Source organism: Bidens hawaiensis, unplaced genomic scaffold, assembly GCF_021521415.1.
Source record: "Bidens hawaiensis isolate Kalapana, Puna unplaced genomic scaffold, B.hawaiensis_p1.1 tig00031153_1, whole genome shotgun sequence".
Classification (NCBI taxonomy): Eukaryota; Viridiplantae; Streptophyta; class Magnoliopsida; order Asterales; family Asteraceae; genus Bidens; species Bidens hawaiensis.
Window position 1 is genome coordinate 71,056 of NW_027495235.1, and position 25,589 is coordinate 96,644.

At 34.0% G+C, this 25,589-nt stretch overlaps 2 protein-coding genes across 2 annotated transcripts; both read left to right on the top strand.

Moving 5' to 3' along the window:
* Nucleotides 1–2,343: 2,343 nt before the first annotated feature.
* LOC143581712 (uncharacterized) lies at nt 2,344–2,922 on the top strand. The gene has a single exon (XM_077064429.1). The coding sequence runs from the start codon at nt 2,344–2,346 to the stop codon at nt 2,920–2,922; it is 579 nt and encodes a 192-aa protein (XP_076920544.1).
* Nucleotides 2,923–11,936: 9,014 nt separating this feature from the next.
* LOC143581717 (uncharacterized) lies at nt 11,937–17,352 on the top strand. Its single transcript, XM_077064432.1, has 3 exons — nt 11,937–12,010; nt 13,181–15,842; nt 17,024–17,352. Exons 2-3 carry the CDS (start codon nt 13,283–13,285, stop codon nt 17,350–17,352), a joined length of 2,889 nt encoding a protein of 962 aa, XP_076920547.1. The 5' UTR covers nt 11,937–12,010; nt 13,181–13,282.
* Nucleotides 17,353–25,589: the final 8,237 nt, after the last annotated feature.

The window sequence follows — 25,589 nt, forward strand, 5'->3', positions numbered from 1 at the left end:
ATGTGCAAAACTTGATAAATGCTATCACAAAATAAAAATACTCTTTATATTTGGTACATATAGCAATATTCTTGAAGTTTATTATATTTAAGTTTCTTATAATAATTAAACTTTATGTTCTTTCACCCTAGAAACATAAAGAACAATCGAATCTCTTTTCATATCTCACCATCATTATACTTGTGATACCTCTATCTCTCTACATCATTTTTCATGTGTGATGGTTCTTTAGGGATCTAGAAGTCATGTGAAGTAGTCATTGACTCTTTTCTAGACATTTTCCCTATAATAATATTAATAATATGTGAATGTAGTTAGAAAAAAGAACGCCTCATGATTTAATAACTAGACTCACTGTATATGAGTAGAGGTAACTGACGAGAGAGATTACTAACCTTCTTGTGAAGACATTACTGTCATTGCTAATCATATATAGGCATAAAATTAATGTATGATAATTGTGCCAAAATGTGTATTCCGGACACGTAGACTGACCCACGCTAGACAGTCTCAGGCGCAACACCCGTAACATAAACGAAAGTCTCCCACACTCTTAACTAACTGATCACCTTAGGGACGATGTTTGATTAAATTATAATTCCGTTTCAACATAACTATTTTTATAATGAAAATATTATAAAAACGTTAGATATGGTTTGTAAAGATAAAACATTTTTGAAAATTTTGCAAATACCATTTAGTTTATTGACAAACTAGTGATTTACCTGGCGCGTTGCGCCGGGACAGATCAGTAAAACCCAAGCGTTGAGACTGTAAGTCGATATGAATTCAACTGGTTTCGGTTATGTGCGTTATTGTACTGAAACTACACCATAGATAAATATAAAAATTGAGGTGGACCAATCATCAATAGCGTTGCTCAGTCAAACTCGAGCGTTGGTAAAACCCAACCGTTGTCGATCCGGGGTGTTGAAGCGGTGAGTCTACGCAAATTTGGTCACTTTCCTTCACACTCGTTAAGATACTAGAAATAAGAAAAAAAAATTAGCATTCGGTCGTTTTGTTACATTCGTTACGGCATTAGAACTAAAAGAAAACGCGGTGAGTTTAGCGAATTCGGTCGGTTTCAGTCACGCTCATTACGATACCGGAACTAAAAAACAAAAAAAACAAATTGTCATTCGTTCGGTTTTCATTAAGTTCGTTGCGAAGCAAAAAACAATAAACAAACAGACAAAAAAAACTTGCACCAATTAGGTGCCGCCAAGTAGCCCAATATGATTCTTTACTCCTTACGGCACCAAACCTTCCAATTATATATAGTAATAATAATGATAATACGTGACCAGCTCAATTGACAACTGTAATAAAAATATGGTTTTTAACAAAAAGTTAAAGCCACGTTGGTTTATTAAGTATTTATAAGTATATTAATTTATACTTTATAGATAAGTACTAGTGTTCAAGTTTGAAATATGTAACTTCTTTTAAGACGTTAAGTCAAGTCATTTAGCCAGACAAGCAACTACAATTTGTTTTTGAGAAAACTAAAAAAAAATCAGCCAGGTTGGCTGGATCCGTTGGTGCAGTTCAAAACGGTTCAATTTTGATGGTTCGCTAGGTTGGGCGTGTTTTCTTATTAATTTTTTAGCATAGAATCGCATCATTAAATCTAAGTATTAAAGGGTTTATGGAAAAAGGTGAAAAATGAAAATTATATACGTATAACCATGCGTGCTCTAATTAATTTGACTAATGCGTACATGAATTTTTTTTTTCATTAACAAAATATATAGACAAAAAAGTTCATAATTTTACTTTTCTAAATACTTTTGGCTAACTCGGTGATTGACAAGTGGTTCCAAACCGTAAACCGTATCATAAACCCGATATTCCAAACCATAGACAGACTTGATTCACTTTTAACCCAATTGATTTAGCTTGGTTTGTGTGTTTCAGACGATTTTTTTAACGGCAATTTAACCTAGTCCTCCTAATAACACTAAACCTTTTAACACACCAAGATATCATGATCATAGGAACAAATGCCCTTTTAGTGTGATTTAGACGTTACAAATGTTTTTAACACCTTCTAAACAACTTGGTTGCCTCAATAAGACTTCCCTATAGAAAGGGTCATTGATGATTGTATTGGCTCACACTTAAACCTAAAAGGGATGGTTCTCTTATGTCCACGTACTTCTAGTTTGAGTGATTGAACACAAGTCATCCACATACATTTATCTAGGAGTAGCAACTAGCAACTAGTAGGTGAAATCACACACTATATAGTAAATGACCCAAGAGCCAAGTCACAACAATCACATATTCAAATATTGATCTATTCAAATTATAAGCTAAAGTGATCAACACAATCTTATCATGGCTCCAGATAGAGATACCCTAGTGACTTCCTACAATGCTAAAAATACACCAACAAATCGCCAAAAACCGTCAAGGTTATCAACCGAAACCTTACAAAGAATGGTATCGGATATCTCCTTTGAGCTAAGCAAAGAAGTAGATGCTGTTGCTGATCAATTGAAGCTTCCCCCTATTTCAGAAGTTGAAGTCGCAAAGTGTGAGTGTTGTGGGATGAGTGAGGAGTGTACTCCCGAGTACATTGCGCGAGTGCGTGAGAAGTTTCAAGGGAAATTAATATGCGGGTTGTGTTCGGAGGCTGTGAAGGAAGAGATGGAGAAAAGTGGTGGGAATATAGAGGAAGCATTGAGTGAGCACACTAGGGATTGTGTGAGGTTTAATCGGTTCGATAGGAGGAATCCGGTGTTGTTCCAAGCCGCGGCTATGAAGGAGATGCTGAAGAAGAGCACAAGGCTAGATGGGAGGGCTAAGTCTCTTAGTCCTAGAGATCATAAGAGAGGTTTTGGCAATGTGAACAAGGGTGGGCTTGCTAGGAGTTCAAGTTGCATTCCTTCTATTACAAGGGAAATGAATGATTGAGAGAGATGCATATGGTGAAAAACTATGTGTAGCATGCAACTTTATGTGTTTAATTTATATGTTCATGATTGTATATTAGTTAATAGGATTCACTTGTCATTTTGAAAACAAAATACATTTATATATACTTTTGCATGTATTGAGTCAGTTGGGTGTTATGCATTTATAATCAACTATTTACATAGGAAATTATCGGATCAGAATATAATTAAACAGGTCCAAATAAGTAACCTACACAAATCATATCTTTAATTGTGATAAAAACTATCATGCAACCAATAACTAGTATATTCTAACTAATTAATAACGGTGCGTATGTACGTTCGCATCGCTTTGGGTTTCTATTTCCCATAACAAAGCCCATGCTGCGAAGACCTGGATTGATAGAAACCGAGTTAATGACCGTGGTGAAGGTCGAGTTTTCTAGTAGGGCTAGGAATTTAAATAAGATAGTATGACCATACAAAATCACTCTCTAAATAATCGAACGATACATTAAAATGTAATTTTTGAAATTCTCGATCATTATCATTTCATGATTGCTAGAAGAGAAGAGTTTACATGGTAAACAAAAAAAAAATTAGGAAAGATCAAACCCTTGGACCTCATTATTAGTTTTAATTAGTTTTGTTGAGTATTATGTAGTAAATCTAATACCAATATTCTTTCTTGACTTTCCTGCTTAGCACACACCTTTTAATCTTACTCTTAAATCTACATCAATGTCGATCACAAGACTCGAATCGTTATACTTACAATGACAAACACCAATTTGTACACCTTTTCTATCTTGTTTAAAAAAAACAAACAAAACATGTTTACGGTGAAAGTAATGTCATTGTAAAGCCCAAAATGATCCTAGGAGCCCAGTTAGAATAAACCAAAGAAGTATATTGCACTTGGGCCTGAATATTATCTTGACTTGAGTTGTGGGCTTGTGCTATGAAAAACGGCATAACGCTCGTGATTCTTACGCTCCTCAATCAGAGACAAAAATAACGTTAAATATAGCACAGAAAGCATAACTTACTAAATATAATAGAAATTTTATCATTAAAAAATTTACAAAGAAAAACAATCAATAAATTAAACAAATTCTTAAACAACCACGGGCAATATGATTGGGTTAAAACTCTTGCAACCTTTCTCCATCTTTATGTCCGCCAAGCTATTCACACGCTTGCCCTTTAGTGTTGGATCCAGGAAAGTTTTTTATAAGGATCGGAAGAGGGTCTGTGTTAAAATTTTATAGGGGCTAATCGGGATAATAACATATATGTACCTTTTAAAAAAAAATTCACAAGAATCGACCGACACCTACAACTTTGGTGTAGGTCCGCCACTGTTGCACTTAATGCCCTTGACGCCCCATCAGTAATGGTATTTGGCGCCCAGGACATTCTATTATGGACCTGGGCGTTAGCCCATTACAATTAGTCTTAAGTTGTCGTTTCTCTCTATATATATATCGGCCTTTATGAGCGGCCATCGGTCCTGGAACTCCGTCTCCCAAATAAACCTAAAACATGATTGTTGATGACATTATACTTCTATCATTCATGTGTATTTCAAATAGTTATGCTAATCAAAATACTACCTAGATTGACTAGCTGGCAATCAATGATTCTAACGTACATAACTAACTCCAAATACCTTGTTCTATCTTCTGTCTAGTTTTATTAATTTTTCCTAAATCCACTAGAGTTAAGTAAAGATATCAAACATAATTATGTTAAAACTTTCCCAAATTTACGTGAGCATGTCACCAAATTCTGAACAAGTACCATTTGCTTTCAAAGTAATATTGAACTTGGGACATTTGTTATCTATACCTAATCAAAGTTTAACCTTTTAATTACTTTAACCAAAGCATGATTAAAGTTCCAATATAGTGTTCATATTGGACCACTAATCCCCTTAAATATGTTAAGACTAATTCCATTTAGATTTGAGATGGATCCCCATTTGGTGGAAGTAATTTTACTTGACATCATGTTCACATCACATAGTGATATACATCTGCTGCTCAGTTTGTTTAAATACAAAGGACTGAATGGCTAGCGGATGTGTATTGACATGTTGCATGATTCAGAGTCTACCTCTTAATCAGTTAGGTCTTTTAAAGATTTCTTACAAGATTGTCAAACACTCTGTAGAACAAATTAATAAGAATAATAGACATGATTAATTAAAACCAAAATATGGGCTTGTAGCCCAATGGTACCATGGTAGTGTTAATAGTGAAGATTGTCCTTTGCGCAAAATACTTTAATTTTAGAAGTAGATTATTGGTATATGAGTTTGTCATTAGAAAAAGAAAGAAAGATAAAACACAAATGCGCGTACGTAATCCCTATCATGTTTGTTGTCTAGTAATATTTAAGTTTCTATTGTGTGTGATTATATGTACGCACTTAGAATATAACCAAAGTAACCCACAAATTAACTTTTAACTTTGAATGAAATGGAAAGTAAACTAAAATATTAGCGTGGCGGCATGTAGCCTAATCAAGATGTGTAGTAAATGTGTTTCTTCTGTGGGTACTTGAGGTTTAAGTCCCATGCTTAACAAAAGGTAAAAATTTAAGTGTGTGGTTAGAAGGTGTGTGCTAACTTAAAAAAATGATTATTCTTTTAGAAGTTACGGACCATTTTCTTCACTTCTTTTTTTTTATTTTATATTCTTACATATCCGCACACAAGTCATGTGAATTATCAATCCCTCGTCAAAGTCGTTAAGTCTTAAGAGATGTTTTTAGGTCTTAAATTTGTGTTGGAATAAAAGAAAATTCGAATCTACTTAATTTCATATTCACTCAAAGCTATAAAGCTCTGATTTACGATCGGCCAATGAAACGAAAAGATTCCTAACACTGTGACAACAATAGAGTTTGATGAGCCAAACACGATACATACCTTTTCTGAAGCAAAGCAATGAATATGTATGGTTGTGAGATCAATATCAATATATCATACTGGTAGAAGGTCATTTCAAATAGTTATTCTTTCCTACAACTAATCAGCATTAGACAACATTAAAAAAAGACGAGATAAAAGCTAGACAACATTACCAAATTCGACTCATGACTCTAATCGTCACCTTTCTTTAGATAAACGGAACGAGTTACGATGCATTAACCTCAAACGATATGATGCCACTATAGCTCAGTTTTTATGTGTCTAGTCACATCTGCTATTGTGCAACATTAATATAGGTAGTGATGATGAGGTGTGCTGAATACGTACCATTATTTTTTTGCAGATATGAGCCTACTTGACTTGAATTCATCATATAGCAGAATTATCTATGTTTAATTCATATAAATTAACAATTAACCAAATTGGGAATTCATAGCAAATTATAGATAAGACAGAGAACTCTGAACACGGAATTGAATTTTTATTGTTATTGATGAATAACCCGAGAGAACCCAGTAACCGTGATTCTCTTTTGCATGTGTGTGATCGAGAGTATTGGATTCTACAAGGGGAAATATTGATTAATATGCTTATTGATTCTCATTTGAGCTCAAACAAAATAATTATAAGCTCATCTAATATTATTATTAAGCCCAAGTAAATTAATTACTTAAACCCAAGTATAAAATCCAATAATAAAGCCAAAATAACATTAGAATTAAATCGAGTCCGCACTTCCATGTCATCTAATTCGTTTCATCTCTAAATGTAATTTCCTCAATCGACAAGTTAATATAACAACACTAAAATAACCAACAGTAAATGCCGACGACTATTTACCAACGCATATGGCAATTATGAAAGTGAAAACAAATTCGCCAAAAGAAGATCCTATGAGATGAAAATAACAAGCTAACAAAGGTAGATAAGTGAAAATGCATGTAGGGTGGACCAAATATTGATGGTCCAAAAGAATCAAATGATGCCAGAAATTTGGTTAGGCTATCCACGACGTTAACACCGATTTCCTCCCACAAACATGTATCGTCAGTCGTCAAGTCAGATTGTTACCTATATTTTTCAACAAACTCGTTTTTACCTTCAACGCAATCATACACATTTTTCTTACAAACACCCTACTATATATCCACACAAAAAATGTTTTTTTGTTATCAGATGGCCAACCATACCTGCATTTAAGGTGCACTTAGTTGACATGTCTCTCCAAACATGCCGAGGTAGCCTCAATGCAATATTTTTGCATTTGTTTCACAAATGAATGCCACAGTAGACATGTGGAAGAAAAACCACCCCGCATTGCGGGTGATCTTAAATATTTTTTTTTAGTAAAACTCATATAATATGCTCTTTTAACTCCAAAAATACAAAAAGAACCCGTTTCCTTTTTTGATTTTTATGATTTCTTCTCTAATAAATAAAAAAGCACTTGTACGCTTTTTAAACAGGAAATTAGAAAGGACAAGAACTTGACCATTTATAGTATTACCACCTGTAAGATGATAACTCAAAGCCACTAAGCTATATACATGCTATCTATAGTGCTTGAGTGCTTCTGCCATGGTGGCCACTCATGCGTACATACACATACATGCGTGTGCACGTGATCGATATTATGGAAATAATATATTTCGTCGAGTGGAATAACCTAATTGTGTGTCCACCAAACTATTCTATGAATGGGTTGTTACAACCTAAGTCTTCCATACTTTCTAGCTCCAACAAACCACTAATGGATAAATTATGTTTTCATTACTTAACTAAGAGCACATTGAAGTTTTAATAAAATAACGTTTAATAACGGCCGGCTGGAGGATGGTGTCGGTTGGACCGTCAGTCGGGGTATGTAATTTTTAGGGGTCAAAATTTTTTGTATCTATATTTTTATATATACATTTAAAAATATAAAACTTATAAAATATGAATTGCTCTTTATCATCTTATAATTATTGGACCCAAAATTATTTTTTATCCATAATTGATTTAATTAAATTTAAATTATTGGGCCCAAACTAAAAATTAAATAAAAATCCGATGCAAAATAAAAGAAATAGCAGTCGATTGAAATTTCTCTTTGGTTCCTTCTTTCTTTGCAAATGCTGAGCAACGACCAACCCAGCCGACCACCACTGTTGGTTCGTTGCTAACCACCAGGCTTCTCCATGGTTGACCAAGCTAGCCACCAAAGACCAAACTATTTTTTTTTCCAATGATAGGACTTAGGAGAGTTTCACCAATCATTGGTTAATCGTTAATTATTACGGTATTTGATTTTAATAATATATTTTTCTATGTTTATTGTTATAACATTAAGCATAGTTTAAAAAAATTAGCTTATATACTTCGTTACTCGTTAAGGCTATGGGCCTTTTTTTCCGACTCAACCGAGGTATTTAAATCCTCGAAAACGGCCCTACCTTTTATACTCCAATAAGAGCCTTATAAGATATAGTTTAATATATCGCATCAACCTAAGTCTACAACTTGGACCTTTGGACTGTAGAAAAAGAAATTGCTGATTAGGTGACGGCACACTTCCTACAGCAAAAGCAGTAATACTTTTTCCCCTTCTAAAGTGAATTAGGGATGAGCGTTTTCAGAACCGGTATTGAATTCGGTGTCGATTTGGTATCATTGATACCAAACGGTACGAATTTTTTAGTTTTCGGTATCAGTACGATAACGGTATGGTTCGATACGGTACCGGTATTTCCTGAATTTTACACGAAATACTGTGCAGTACCGATACCAAACCGAGCATTTCGATACCAGTATCGGTACCAAATATTTCGAATTTTCGGGATTGGTACCGGTACCATCCCGAGCTCATCCCTAGGGTGAATTACATAAACCCTCGACATTTCTTTTTTTTTTCTTCTTTTCTTTTTGTACAAATGAGTTATAGTGTTATGTTTACACTGGATACTTTAAGTTTTCATCACACTCTGATTTCTTATTTAAACCACTTTATATATATATAGAGAGAGAGAGAGAGAAGAGAGATCAATTGAGAACCTTGTTAAGTTTTCAAAATTTTAAGAACCTTATTATTAATCACACATTTAATTAAATATGTCAGATTATATGGTCGATATTAAATCTGATTAAAAAATTAAGTAGAGAGAGAGAATAAAGATGTACAGTGATTACACTAGTTTAAACGTCCGTTACAACTCTGTAAAAAATCGAATCGGTGCGTAAAAAATGTTGTAATTTTTCTACGTACATGTAACCTACATATATTACATATATGTGAAAATTAAAAAAAATGTAATTGAGTTCTTTCGAGTTCTTAAACTCAAATTGATTCTCAAAAGAAATCAGTCATATATATGCGTGTATGTATGCCTGGTTTTTCTTTGTCAAAAGACAACATATCATGGTTGTTGTAAGTTATTTACTTCCAAAGTTCCAAATCTTTGCAACAATGACTTACGTTATTTTTGGGTTTTTGTTAAAGTTATCTTCACTCTGACATGTAAGTTTTTATACATATATAACCCACAACACTTAGCTTATAAAATTTAAAAATCATAATAACTTCAATCAATCAATCAATCAATCATGCCCAGTAAAATCCCACCGACAGCAAAGCTATAAGTAGGGTCTGGGGAGGGTGGGATGTAGGCACACCGTAGCTCTATCCAAAGGAATAAAGAGGTGGATCATAATAACTTGGTTCATTCAATAGTTATTTTTCTAGTTTGTTAATTTGAACAGCTTTTACATAAAACTTTTAAAGAATTAAATGACAATCATTTCAGACTTATGAAATATTACACCATCATTTATTATGCTGAACAATGTTTCATATGCGTATGTATACATGTCGTTTAAAAGGATATAATAAATATTATTAATATTAATATATTTAAAGAGGATTGGAACAAGCGTGGGGCAAAAGGGGAGGGCGAAAAGCCCTAGAAAATGGAGAAGATGAAAAAGCATGGTAGCAAGTGACAGAGACTACACACTGTATATTCCTCCTTGCAGTCCCCACCAAGACGATCGATGGTCGATGGATATGCACGAGCATCCATTATTAGTTCTATTTGCACCACAAAAGCTATCTCCCTTTTTCTTCTCCCATGTATACTGACCCTTTGCTATATACTCATATTTATCCTACACACTGACGGAGCCAGAAATTTTTTTCTATGGGTTCGGAATTTTTGGTGCTCGAATTTTCGGCGTCGAAGTTTTCGGGTTTGGTCGAATCCAAATAAATAAAATGACATATCACTAACATAACAAAAGTACATCGCAAATATAAAAAATATATAAAGTCCTTATAAGTAAAAAAAATATATTATATATTATAATTCAAATTGTTTTATTAAGTGTTAATTGAGCTAGCATTGTAAAGTTATAAGCCATTAATATTTTTGGTCTTTTACATTAATCTATATACGGGTATTTTTTATTGGCCCATTTTTATTTTTTATTAAGTATTTTTTATTGTTTTATAAAGCATTTTATATTTTATAAAAAAAAAGTTATTTACTAAAAGAACTTTTAACTACGTTTTTCTTAATCAATGGAGAGGAGGAACTTAAACATTTTAGATTAAGAGGGGACCTGACCACATAGAACTAATATTATACGAACATAATGAGCTAATATTCAGTGACGACTGATAGAATATGATTTTATTCATATAGGGTCATTGTTTTTAGATGTTTCATTTTTATACAAACGTACATAAAAATTTACGGGTTTGTTCGGCCCAAGTAAGAAAATACTTTGATTTTAACCCTAACACTTGAAATAATAAAAAGACTAAATTGCTTGAAAAATCTACCTCTGCATTATCGTTTCAAATCCTATAAATAAGACAATTACAATATTACATATATTTACATGGGAGTGAGAATATAGAGAAAAACCAAGCCATGGTGTCCCACATGTAAATGTGTCAGCCACCTAAAATAATTAAATAAATTATAATTTATCTTCTTTTCTACCAATATTACCACCATAGTTTTAGACTTTCAGTTGCAGAAAAAATCTAATATGTTCTCTTCATTTTTTTTGGTCACCTATCTAATGAGTTAATACTTACACTTCTAAGCAATAGAAAGGTTTGCCCTCGAATCAATGGGTTCGAATAGTTTTTCTTAATTATAATGGGTTCGCTCGTCGGAAAAGAATGAGTTCGCTCGTTAATACGACGTTATAGGCTATATACAAAACCGAAAAAAGAGTGGGTTCGGCCGAACCCGGTGGGTTGTGTGTACCTCCGCCACTGTCTATGTAGACGACATCTAGCCATAAGCACACATATATTTGGAAGTCTGATATAAGTTGTTTATAATACAACTTTTAATCTATTTCCCAAATCGATTTCCCACGTCTATCTCTGTCAGCCACCATCCACACACACACAACCACCACCGAGCACCCTTAACAGTCATAATGCCACCATGCACCAAGTCTCAGTTCTCCTCCTTATCTCTCTAGACTGCCATCTCAGCCTCTGCCACACCGTTTATCCACCATCCATCCACCATTACAGCCGTTGCTGTCACAGTGACTAGAACCCCTTTCCCCCTAATTGATTATGTGTATACATTGTGTGTATGAAACCTGTTTAAATTCATCATGAGCGTTTATACTGCTTGTGTTCAACTTGGTATCCTATTGTATTGAAATAAGCTTAGTTTTCATAAAATGCAAAATTGGTTGGATTATGTGAGTTTCCGTTGAGATATATATACACACACATATATCTATCATGCAACATCTAATGAACTATGATGATTTTAAGTTTGATAATTCAATAATCTCACAAACCAAGAAAGAAAAGGAATAAAAAGTACTTTCCAACGTTTCTCACTTTCCAAATTCAGTCAAAAGAACATTTTGGTCTTATAATTCCGTCATAAAATCTTTAGCCTTTCCCCCACATCTGTTCTTTTGCTTTTTGCCCTCCTTTCAACTCTTTCAAACACAAAGTCCAAATGCCCACTTTGGTAATTATACCACATCCCTAGCTTGACTCCTTTACTTGTAGCTAGCTCGTCACTCTATATATACACGTAACTCCTTAAACCCTTACCCTCACATCATCAAATCATATCTCCTCTCTTCTGGTTCTTGATAATCATATGGATCTTGATCTTCAAATTAACTCCCTAATCATTATACTCTGGTATGTTTTCTCTTACAGATTACATAAACTTTTTTTGTTTGTTTATGTGTCCATCTATTGATTACTTATTATTTCTTAATAAGTTTCTACGCTTCTTGTCCTAGTTTGCAACATCAACCCAGTCTATTTATTGGCTTATTGGTTTGGTAGGATTTTTCTAGCTTCCACAGTCACTGATAATATTTATAAACGATTATGTTTTATATATATAGATTGGGATTGTCACAAATAGCTTCGTTCTCATTTAGGTCCACAATACGTACGTGCTCCCAATATTCTTTTTGTAGAATTGACTTATGATCTAGTACTAACAAAAGTTGTGGTTTAAATGAAGTGATTGTTATGATTTAGGTACTCTATAGCTAGAAAGCTAAAAACAAAAAGTAAAAATAGTTGCATAGGTGTGCGATATGTACGCCTTATACGTATCCACATGTATTGTTCATATTCCAAAATTTAATGTCATGGGTTTCTCTGAAAACAATCTCTTCGTCCTGTTAGATAGATGTAAGGTTTGCATACATTACATCCTCTCTAAACTAATAGATTCTGATATTTGTGAGATTTACCGGGTACAGTTGTTATTGTAACGTCTGCTTCCTAAAATTTAAATAATTTTGTCATTTTTTTCTAGAGAAAACTTAATGTTAGAAAACGTAATAATAGAATAGTCGGTATTTTTACATTTTTGTGATAGCTCATGGAAAGCTTTTATTGACAAAGTTAAAAGGCTATTTGTTGATTGGTTTGATCATTACATTTTAGTCTCCTAATTATTATTTTGTACATATTCGCATTTTTTCATGGTGAGCAATGATATAAATTTAGAGCATGATTAAGCACTTAAGTAGTTAAAAAAATCCAACTATTAAGATAAATCTAGTTTTAACTATATGGATACAAATTCTAAAGTTATTGTTGATGTAGAAATCATCCAAAATTTTTAGAAGTTTGATTAGTTTCATGTTATTCTAATGAATTTTCCGGTTTTACAACTTGTATTATCCTTATTATTATTATTTTTTTGTACTAAACTTAATGCATGGCTAACAATCATTATGGTTTGCGTGCCTTTGATCACCTCTACTTTAACATAATGGAATAGTAATTACACATGGAGCACTGGATCCCATGACTTAGTTTAACATGTTTTTGTCATTATGATTACAGAAAGTGATTGATCAAACTGTTGCTTAATCCTGGTGGTGGAGTCCCATCTTTCCTTTACACCAATTCAAGACTTGCAGTCTGATCATTCAGGTTCCAGTTACAATGAAGACAAGAGTAAAAACCTCACAAGAAACATGCTCCATGTTAATGTTCTTGTTCTTGTCCGTGTTCTTATTCTTCTCTAATGGATCAGGATTTGCATATACCAATGAGCATGAATTACTCTTATCCACTAAAGCTTCCATAACTGATCCTTTATCTTTCCTCTCCAACTGGAAAAACTCATCATCTTTATGCAACTGGAATGGTGTCACATGTGATTCCAATTCCACCCATGTCACCGGAATCAACCTTTCCGGAAAGAACTTATCCGGTCGAATCTCGGAATCATTATTCAAGATGTTGCATGTTGAAACAATTGATCTTTCAAATAACCAACTCTCAAGTGGAATTCCAAGTAACATATTCTCTTGTGCATCACTTATTCATCTCAACTTAAGTAACAACAACTTAACAGGTTTGATTCCTAAAGGTTCCATTCCAAATCTTGTGAAGTTGGACTTGTCAAATAACTTCCTCTCCGGTCCAATTCCGGAGGGAATTGGATTCTTCTTGGAGCTACAATATCTTGATCTTGGTGGAAATGCACTAATTGGTCAAATCCCAAAGTCTCTTTCAAATCTATCAAACTTACAATTTTTAACTTTGGCATCAAACCAATTAGTAGGTGATGTACCATCCGAATTAGGGTTTATGAAAAACTTGAAATTTATCTACTTGGGTTACAACAATTTGTCCGGTGGGATACCGACCGAAATCGGTTATCTAACTTCCTTGAATCATCTCAATCTTGCTTTCAATAATCTCACCGGTGAAATCCCATCTTCACTTGGTAATCTTACCGAACTTAACTACCTTTTCTTGTACTTCAACAAGCTTACCGGTCCGATTCCTAAAACAATATTCAACCTCAAGAAACTTAAGTCTCTTGATGTTAGTGATAATCTTTTAACCGGTGAGATTCCAGAACTTGTTTCTCAGTTTAAGGATTTAGAAGTCCTCCACTTGTTTTCGAATCAATTCACAGGAAACATACCGAAATCTTTGAGTTTGTTAAGTTATCTCCAAGTTCTTCAACTATGGTCTAATAAGTTTTTCGGTGAGATTCCGAAAGATTTAGGGATGTATAATAATCTTACAATACTAGATCTTTCAACCAATAATCTCACTGGAAAAGTCCCTGAAACCCTTTGTAGTTCCGGTCATCTTCGTAAACTTATCCTATTTTCAAACTCTATTGAAGGTGAAATCCCTAAAACTTTGAGTCTTTGCCGGAGTTTAGAAAGGGTTCGTCTTCAAAATAATAAGATATCCGGTCGGTTGTCCCCGGAGTTCACTCAACTTCCCCTTGTTTACTTTCTTGATTTGTCGGCGAATAATCTTTCCGGGGAAATTAATAGTTTGAGATGGAATATGCCAATGCTTCAAATGCTGAGTTTGTCAAGAAATAGATTTTCTGGATTGTTACCGGATTCTTTTGGTAGCAACAAGCTTGAGAATTTGGATTTGTCTGAAAATGAATTTTCCGGTCACATTCCAATGATGTTTGGGAAGTTACCGGAGTTGATGGAATTGAAATTAAGCCGAAATAGGATATCAGGAATAATACCGGATGAATTATCATCATGCAAGAAGCTAGTCAGTATCAACTTTAGTAATAATCATCTCACGGGTGGAATCCCCGAAACCCTAGCGACTTTACCGGTTCTTGGAAATCTTGATTTGTCAATGAACCAACTTTCCGGTGAAGTTCCGGAAACACTAGGGAATGTGGAATCACTTGTTGAAGTGAACATATCTCACAACTTTTTCCATGGTGAATTACCGTCCACCGGAGTGTTTACGGCTATCAATTCATCGGCAGTGGTAGGTAACAACCTGTGTGGAGGTGCCTCGCGCATCCATTTACCGCCATGTAAGGTGATTAAAACTGCCAACTGGTGGTTTTTCGGGATAGCTATGACAGTTGTCACATTTGCTGCTGTAATTCTGGTCGTCTTGTACGTTAAAAGAAGAAATGAAGTTGTTCAGTACAAGACGACAAGAATTGAAAATGAGATAGACGGAGGTGGGAAATGGGAGTTGCTATTTTTCGACAAGAAAGCATCAAAAGCCATGACAATTAACGAAATTCTACAAACTTTGAGAGGGCACAAGAACGTGATAGCAACTAAATACACCAAATATTTCATCAAAGAATTCAATGGTATCAAACTCGATAACAATCTCATCATCAAACTCAAAGACATCGGCAAGATTCAGCATCCAAATATATCCAAACTAATTGCAATTTGCAAGTCAGAAAAGGGAAGACTGATTTTGGTTCATGAATATGTGGAAGGGAAGAAGTTGAATGAAGTTATGGGAGAGTTAAGTTGGGAAAGCCGTGGGAAAATTGCCATTGGAATCGCAAAAGCGCTACGTTTTTTGCATGGTTGTTGCTCGCCCGCTGGTGTTCTTGTTGGCAATGTTTCGCCAGAAAATGTTACGGTGGTTGATGGGAAAGATGGGGCATGTACTAGTATTAAACTAAGTCCTCCGGGAATGATTTTTTCGGACAATATCACTAAGTGTTTGGTTTCTTCAGCCTATGTTGCACCAGGTAAATGTTGATTTTGGCCTAGATAATATTACTCTAAAGAACTTGCATTATTAATATTACGTACAGTAGTGCACGTTATAAAACGAGACACTTAGATATAAAATTTTAATGAAATAAATATGAAACAAGGCAGGGTTAGATGACAAATTTCAACTAATTAATTAAGTTGTTCATGGTTATTTTTAATGGTAGTTTAACCTCTCTTAAGTGGTCACGTACTCATGTATTAAGTAGTTTAAGTTGATGAAAACAATTCTTTTCAGTTTAAAAATTATATAGCTTGTTTCACACTGTTACATATAAAATAAGACTAATTATTGGCACGTACTTTCACAAAATTATTTTTATTAAAACTTTGGTAGTAATCCATGCACACATGAATTGAACAAGGTAGACAAAGTCCCAACAAAACATCATGAATTTCTTTCCTTTTTGCTTTTAGCCTTTTACAACTGTACACAATCATAGATCGAAAGAGAAATTGTTTTTCACTCCCTCCTCTATCTTTCAAAAAAAAAAAAAATTATCAAACATTAATCAACTTTACACACACTTGTATATAGTTATATATAATGGAGACGAATTGAATTGATAATCCATGCATTAGTTGATAATAATTAATCCGTACAATTGATAATCCATGCATTAGCTGATAATAATCCGTATTCATAGTTTAGCTAATAATTAAGGCGAACTTAATTGATAATCCATTCATTAGGGCTTTCATCTCTTCTTTGCAAGTGTGAGTTATTATTGCTGAGTTGATTATAGTTTAAGTTATTAAAACTTAGATTTCAAGAATAAACTAATATAAATATCATGTTAACCTAAGAAAAAGATATTTTGTTTAATTTGTGTCATCCTTTAATATTTGGAAATTCATTGGTCTTAGATTCACACTAGCCAGCACATATTATACTCCGGCCACTTGACTCATAATTTAATGTTTTCTTAAAAAGTAGTGCCGTCTTTTAGGTATCTTATTAAATTCATATGACAAGGAGATTTGTTAACAGTCTTCCAGATTATGTTTTTCTGACGTGTTTCTATATTTGAAATGCATATTTTAACAACCAATGATCGAGTGACCAAGTTTAATTTGTGGGACAGTAGTTTAATTGCTATTATCCTCATGTCTTTGATGTTAAAAAACCTTACTTGCCATATTGTAGAGACAAAAGAGACTAAAGAGATAACCGCGAGCAGTGACATGTACGGATTCGGCCTCATCCTAATCGAGCTACTTACAGGAAAAACTCCCGTTGATGCCGAGATTGGTTTGCACGAAAACATAGTCGAATGGGCACGATATTGCTACTCGGATTGCCACCTCGAGGCATGGGTTGATCCATTACTTAAGGTACATGCACAAGAAAACCCTAATCAAATTGTGGAGATCATGTATCTTGCACTACAATGCACTGCTCATGATATAGCTGCGCGACCATATGCAAGTGATGTAGTGAAAAGATTGGAGTCGATTAGGAGGTCGGATACTTCATGTTTCTAGCCAGATAGGTATTAAATAAAGCGTTTTGTTTTGTTTTCGGTTTTTTTTTCTAATCTTGGTATTTTATGTTTATTTTACTTTGTTTTTATGTGTTAGTATGAGGTTTCGGAATGAGTGGTAGTGAAGTGAAAGTTTTCTTTTTCTTTTTTTCTTTTGGGATGTGGTCTTCATATTCCACTTATTAGTGTAATTATGAATGTGGATATGATGAAGGAATGTCAAATGTTTGGTTGAAAATAATAATATCAGCAAATGCCATATCAGCCTATAATTTATAAATTATTTGACTATAATATAGAAATAGAGGAACTGTGTAAGCTTTTTAACGAGGGCTATTGGATTTTAATAATTTAAATTTTGGCTATTGGTTTATATTAATTCTAACTTAAGAAATTCCTCACATTAATCCCAACTATGATTTTATTGGTCTTTACTGAGCCTTTTCTTAAAGGAAATTAACCCGGTTAGTTTTAGAGCAAATAAATCATTTCTTCAAGCTGGGAGAGACAAATGAAAAATGTAATTTAACTTAAAAACTCACAACCACGGCCGCCGCCGCCAATCACATCGCCACCACCTCCGCATGTTTGAAAATTTATATAATTATTTTTGCCGACCAAAATTCCAAAATTTGAAATCAAAAAATCCAATATCCCATTTTCAAACAGAGGTGGTGGCGGTGATGGTGGTGGTGATGTCGGCAGCGGTGGTCATAGTGATGGTGGCGGCGATCGCGGTGGCGGTGCTATTGGCGGTGTCGTTGGTGGTGGCGGTAGTGGCCGTGGTGGTGGTGGAGGCTGCGGCCATGGTGGTGAGTTTTTAAGTCCAATGACATTTTTCATTTGTCTTCTTTAATTTGGAGAAATAACATATTTTGTTCTAAAACTAACCGGGTTAGTTCCCGTTAAGAAAATGCTCGATGAAGGCTAATAAAGTGAAAGTTGAGATTAATGTAAGGAATTTCTTAAATTAAAATCAATATTAGCGAATAAACCAAAGTTTAAATTATTAAAATCGAATATCCCTTTTAAAAACAAATTAATGAACAACAAAAGAATAATATTGATTGCATATTCATAGCTAAAATAATAATATAATTTATACGAATTATTAATTTTAAATTTGTTAACTAAGTAAGTAAAAAATTATAAATGTAGTAAACCTTGAGTGAAACTACTCAATATTTATATTCAACAATAGATTTGAAATTTTAATCAAGGAAGTAAGTATTTATAATTATTTATAATTTACAATAAATAATATAGACTTTACAAGAATTTAAAGTATTAGAGGCTAAAAGATGAAGGTTTTTATGGGAGGGCAATGATGATAACTCGAAAACATGTTGGATCGCTTGGAGCCGAGTAACTTCAACTAAAGAAGATGGGGGGGGGGTTGATTTGGGTTTATATACAAAGATAGCATATGAAAGAGGATAGTATACGGAAAAAAATTATTATCGCTTTACATCATAAGTTTAGAACATGGTCGATTATCCCACATAATAAAAGGTTAATGGGACTTGGGGAACAATTGTAAAATTGGAAAATGCTCTTGCTAACTCTCAAATCTCAATGTTTAGGTTGATCAAATGGAGGTGGGAAACGGGTCAAAAGTTGTACTTTGGTTGGATGTGTGGATAGACAATGGTCCGTTAAAAAACCGGTTCCCCAAATTGTTTTCTTTTGAAGCAGATAAGTCTTGTTTAGTGGTTGAACGGTGTGTCAAAAGAATGGGATATATTCGCTGTAGTGGAACTCGAAATTTCAGCCCGTTTATGGTGATGACGTTAACGAACTGGTGGAGTTTTAGAAATTCTATATTATTTCAAGTTCAAAGGTGGCTATGACAGATGGGTGTTGGGAGGCGATGCGTCGGGGTCGTTTTCGGTTGCATCAATGAAATGACTTGTACAAGCCATGTTCTCCTACTAAAAATATGCATTTTGGAGTGGAATAATTGGGTTCCGTTAAAAGTGAATGCTATACTGTGGCGGACCCTTCAAAATAGTCTTCCCATGAGTGATAATTTAATTTAGGGAACTGTCTTTTTAGGCTCGGATATTTGCAGCAATTGTATGCCGGCAAGGGAATCGGTTGATCACATCTTTATGTCTTGTTTTATTGCAACGGTGGTGTGGCAAAGAATAAGCAGGTGGTGTAATACACCAAATTTTCATGTCGGTCAGTAAATGACATTTTTGATATTGTAAAACAAATTCCGTATACTACGCACAAGAGGAAAATGGTTCAATCTATAATTATGGTGGCTATATGGTGTATGTGGAGGTATCAGAATAGCGTTATCTTCAAAAGTAAACCTTTGAAGATCGAAAATATTCTAGGAGACATAAAAGTTTTAACTTTTTGTGGAGTAGATGGAAAATTTTGATTATGTAATGTTTCTCTGGCTGTTTTGTTCCAGCCAATGCTAGCCTATCGGTAGGATGGGTGTTTGACTTGTTTAATGGAAATTTGCAGTTCAAATATATACAGGAAGGTTCATGTGCATTTCAGTCTTAACATTAGAACGTAGGAAACAATACCAATTTATAAAAAAAACGAAAGCGTAAGAAACAATATCAACTACAACTACAATATCAACATACATAAAACAATTATTTATAATAACAAAGAAAAAAACCTAAAAATTACAACAAAAGAATTAAAATCAAGAACAAAATAATAACAGCAAATACCAACAAATACTTATATCAACAAAAGAAGAAATCTAATAATAACAACAAAATATAAATAAGCAAATACTTATAACGTCTCATAATCAAAATTAGCAACTACGAACAAAAAATAACAGCAAACACTTGTAAAAATAAACCTAATAATAACAGCAAATTGGTTCTCACTGTTTTCACGTTAAGAATAAAATGTATTTGATTATATATATATATATATATATATATATATATATATATATTAGGCTTTAATATATATTAGAATAGCAATCATGAAAGGAGGTGTGACCACATTACATATAATACATTTCTTCTTATAGATCACTGGATTTGCTAGGTTGTCAAAATAAATACATATATAAATTTACAAAATATCAAAGCTTGTCCTTTATGTTTGTACGTTTTTTCAATAGACATCCTTTCGCAAACTTAATGGCATAAAACATTCTTTCCGTTTAAAAACCCTATCACGTCAGGTCCTTTGGCCCTAACCCAGTTAGTTTTTCTCGTTAAATATACTCATGTGCTTTGCACATGGGGGCATATTGGTCTTTTTACCATGTTTATTTAAAATACATTTTTATTAAACTACTCTCTCTCCTCATACACACACACACACACACACACACTCTCTCTCTCTCTCTCTACATTCTCTCTTTACCTTCAATAAACCACTACCGGCACCAACACCGGCCACTAGCAGCTAACCACCAGGTCTCCACTCTCCGGTTGTCAGCCGCCACCGTCGTCGCCGTCCCACCCGCCACATCTGGCCAGACTAAAGGCATCAGTCATAGGATGTCGCTGCCCCCCTCCTTCCCCTTCTCGGTCTCTTCACCTGCTGCCGGTAGGGGTGTTCAAAAGTATCCGATCCGAATTATCCGATAATCCGTTTCCGAAATATCCGAAATTTCGGATATCCGAATCCCGGATATCCAAAAATTCGAATTCGGATAGCAGTTTTAGGATTTTTCGGATAGTTCGGATATCCAAACTATCTGAAATATCCCAAAACTAATATTTTTTTTAATTTTATTTTATGTATAAGGTATTAAGGCTTAATAGATGTAACCCTAAATCTTCTAATTTCAAAAACAAGCCGCTACTATCACTCAATAATCTACAAGATAACAGAACAACCATCTACGGCCATCCACCTCCAGCTCCAGCCCTCAATTCACCGCCAGTCCGTCACCGCTCACCAACTCCAGCCCTCGTCTAACCATCGACCACCTGCAGCCCAGCCCTCGTTCACAGTCAGTTTGTCACCACAACCCTTGTCACACCCCAACCTAAGGCGGAAATGCCGGTGCGTGATCCGATTGCTCACAGCTCGAAGATACTATCATATATAAAATGTGACAATATCTAATTAATTATTTTATTCAAATAATACACACACTATCCAATTATAACCAACAATATACAAATATGATTATAAGCTCAATTAATGTTTATCTTGATTAAATCCTAAGGTCTTGTCTACGTGTCCAAACTTCAATCTTCAATACAAGCAACCTGTATATGCGTATAAAATAGAGTTTGTCAACATAAAATTGAGTGAAAATATCACCAATTTTGACACAACAATATAAATAAGCATGACGTGATGGGCGTTGGTCAAACTTCAATCTTCAATGTAGACCGTTGCCAAGCGAATCGGGCGTTGGTCACCAGCAGGAACACCCGCTATATGATTGACTGAATAGTAATCCCAATATACGATTGATTGAATGGTAACACAAGTAAGCAAGTAGCACGTATGTTTGATTAAATCACTCACAATAACACGTATGCATTTGTTTGAATATATATATATAGTATAAAATACGGATACGCACGCATATGTCCCCAAAATGTTTAGAAAAGTTGTAAAATAAGGGAATGATAAACTCACCTTAGATTAATGACGAACGAATATAAATATGAATAATCGTGCTAACGAATAAGTGAGTCGTCCACTACACGTCAAATGACATAAACCATTCAGAATCTGGAATTTTAGGATATGATAATATAAATAAAAACGAACTCGTTGCCACTGGAATCACTCCAAACGGACTATTAGAACTCAAGTTATGTTTGTTTTAAGATTTAAACGAGCTGGTACTGACCAGAATCCGAACAGCGAGTTGGAAGTCGGGTTTTGGTCAGTAGCCTTAAAATTACGTTACGAGAATAAAAGTGTTCTGGACCGAACGTTGAATCAAACTTATTGATTATTTTGCCCTTTAACGAGTTTTAAACGATTTGACCAGTCAACACCCTTCAACCACCGAAATTGATTGAAGGTTATTGACTAGGGAAGGTATATGAATGATTTTACAGTTTACAACTTACCCGGAAAGTGAAAGAATCAAGAGATATGATGAGTCAAAGATCCATACGCATGCAAAGTCAAACAAACAAGCATTATATCTTCAACGAATAAGCAAAAACCGAAGGGTTTGGTGATGGTCAGAGGTATGTGACGGCTAGGAGGTCTCTCTAGGGTTAGGATACAGGTTTTTGGCAGAGAATTATGATGTGTTTATATAGAGATTACAAAAAGGAACCATATTTGGAAGATTTATTCGTTTAAATAACAAAATACGATTCTAATAAGAATATCTATGTAATAAATCAAAGATTTCGTGATTTATCAATAATTTAAGAATATGGACTTGTATTTTAGTTTTGGACCTTAATTTACCCGATTTATGCCAAAAATAAGCAATTTGGATGCTAAAAATAAATTAGGAAACAAAATAAGCTATTTAATGAGAAAATCTAGTACAATAACTAACAAAATTTGGCTTGGACACCAAGAAAACGAAATTGGACCAGCTATAACATTTCTTGGAGTTTAAGTTTCTTTAATTTAATCGAAAATAAGAAATAATTAGCAAAACTAGTCCCTGTAGTTCCCGAAAATCCGATTTTTAGCCGTTTTAAGCGATTTTAAAGGTTTCTAAGGGCTATTTGGCATAATTGAAAGCTATGAAATTATAAAATAAGTTAAACCAAGTTAAATACCAATAAATACAGGTTTTAAATAGTTCGGAAGATTCAAATTACGTCCCCGAATCGATTTAAACTTAAACGAATACAAATACGAAAAATCCGAGATGTTACAACCCTTACCGGCAGCCGCTAGCCGCCACTCTAACAAATCGTGTTGCTGCTTGTTATCAAACTCTTGTTGGTGTTCAATCAAGTTGTATTTGTTATAAATAACACAATCAAGATAGAATATTAGAAAATGGAAGTGCAGTGAAGATATTCGATGAAGAAGGAATGGAGGAAAATAAAATTCTTGTATGATTTGAATATACCTGTGAAAAACTTGAAGATTTTGCATTGGCTTTTTTCTTTCTTTCTTTTTTTTTGGTATTTAGGAATTCGGATATCCGTTTTGTTATCCGAACGGATATCCAAAATTTTGGATATCCGAAAGTCGGATATCCGAAATTTCGGATACGGATTCGGATAGTAAAATTAACTATCCGACTTTGAACACCCCTTGCTGCCGGCACCACCACCACCTCCGTCAGCACCACCACCTGACCTAACCACCACCAACGATGAACACAAAACTTTCTGGATTCGATTTCATTCGCATAAACAGATTCAGATTTCATATCCAGATCCGATTTTAGTATCACAACAAAAATCGATTCCAATCATCTTAATTTAAGGTTTTTATTGATGGAAGATTTTAGGTATTATTGGTCAGATCTAGGTTTGAAACTAAATAAAAAACAGTGGTAATGATTGACGGAAAACTTCGCTCACGGGAAGGTGTGAGTGTCGGAGCCAGTGGTAACGAGAACGGCAGGAGTGGTTGAGTTGGTCGTGGATCTCCATGACGTGGTGTCTGTGAATTTGATTTGGGGGAAGGTGTGAGTGTCGGAGTCGTCACCGTCGCTAAATCCTATCTTCAAGCTCAAAGACAGTTGCAGGCGTTGGGCCGGTGATTGTGGTGTTCGGCGGTAGGTGGTGGTGGCGGCACCGGAATTTAGAGAGGTGGGAGAGAGTTTAGGAGATAGTGAGTTATGTGTGTGTGTGTGTGTGTGTGAGAGAGAGAGAGAGAGAGAGGGTGGATGTTAATGGTTTTTTATATTTCTTTATTAAATATGGTAAAAAGACAAGCTTATCCTTATGTGTGATACAAATGACAAGATTTAACGAAAAAAGTTAACCGGGTTAGGGCCAAAGGACCTGGCGTGATAGGGTTTTTAAACGGAAATGATGTTTTATGACATTAAGTTTATGAAAGGACGTCTACTGAAAAAACGTGCAAACATAAAAGACTAGTTTTGATGTTTTGTCTATATAAATTAGTCATGTAATCGATTATTTAGATAAGTCACGCTACAAAGATAAATATACAAGAATCTAATGTGTATGATCCATATATGGAATCTATATATCAGAAGAAGTATAGTTTGAAAACCCTCTTGAGTTGAGAAAACCCGTGAAAACACTATGTAACAACGTTTTTTTTTGTTACATGTAATTTATGTTGTTACATTTAATACAAAACATCGAAAACATAAAAAAAATGTTTTGCTATTTTTTTTACATTTTTTTAGTAATTTTTATATATTTTTTCAAGAGAGAGAAAATGTAAATAAACTTTTACATTTTTTATTAACTTTAATTGTGTAGCACAAGATTTAATCTTTAATTAAAAATGTGGTTGAGAATGGTTTATAGAGTTTTTACAACTCAAGTGAGTTTTTATTCTAACCTAACCCCTATATATCATGTATAACCCGTGTATATATATATATATATATATATATATATATATATGTGCATATACCAACTTTTGTTTAGAAATAGTTTATATAAGACTGATTTACCCTTCGGTTCAAGAGAAATCACTAACAGCGATTTAACAGAAAACCCAAATTGCAAAAAAATAAAAAAAAATAAAAAGGATCCCCACAGGGGTCTTATATGCGAAATGGTTACCATGAGGTAGTTGCGTTTTGAATTTCACCACAAGGACCATAACTGCAATTAACCCGTTTACAAATATCTAGATGTTCATCTTTTAATTACACAAAACATTCTAATTAAAGTCTATACAAAATAAAACATCACACATGCAATAACTTAACATGTTAAAGACGTTTAACTCAATGGCGATGCTTCGTTGGTTGTTGCATAGCCTTCTCCGCTTCTTGTTCTCTCGCGCTCTACATATATAGTAGTAGTCAAACCAAAAGGCCAACCGGTTATACTTTTTTAGTTGTTTCACGTATATATAAATTTTTATTTTTTTATTGTCGGACTCACCTAAAAAGAAGTATTAAGGTTAATAAAAAAGATATTAATTTATGGTATATTTTGTTTTAGCTATTCAAAAATGTTAAACTGCCATTGTATAAGAAAATTGGGTATATTATACCTTGAATAAATATTGTTTAACCTTTCTTTTAACAACGTTTGAAACTACCTACAATACTCGAGTGAATCTTTTTAAGACAGGATGGCAACCGTCCGTACTTATTTTAACAGCTTATGCCTAACTCACCCAGAATACCATCAAGGAGGA

Coding starts and splice junctions, on each gene's coding strand:
- LOC143581712 (XM_077064429.1), top strand. CDS start 2,344: ATGGCTCCAGATAGAGATACCCTAGTGACTTCCTACAATGCTAAAAAT.
- LOC143581717 (XM_077064432.1), top strand. CDS start 13,283: ATGAAGACAAGAGTAAAAACCTCACAAGAAACATGCTCCATGTTAATG. Junction 15,843..17,023: donor TTCAGCCTATGTTGCACCAG/GTAAATGTTGAT, acceptor TAGAGACAAAAG/AGACTAAAGAGATAACCGCG.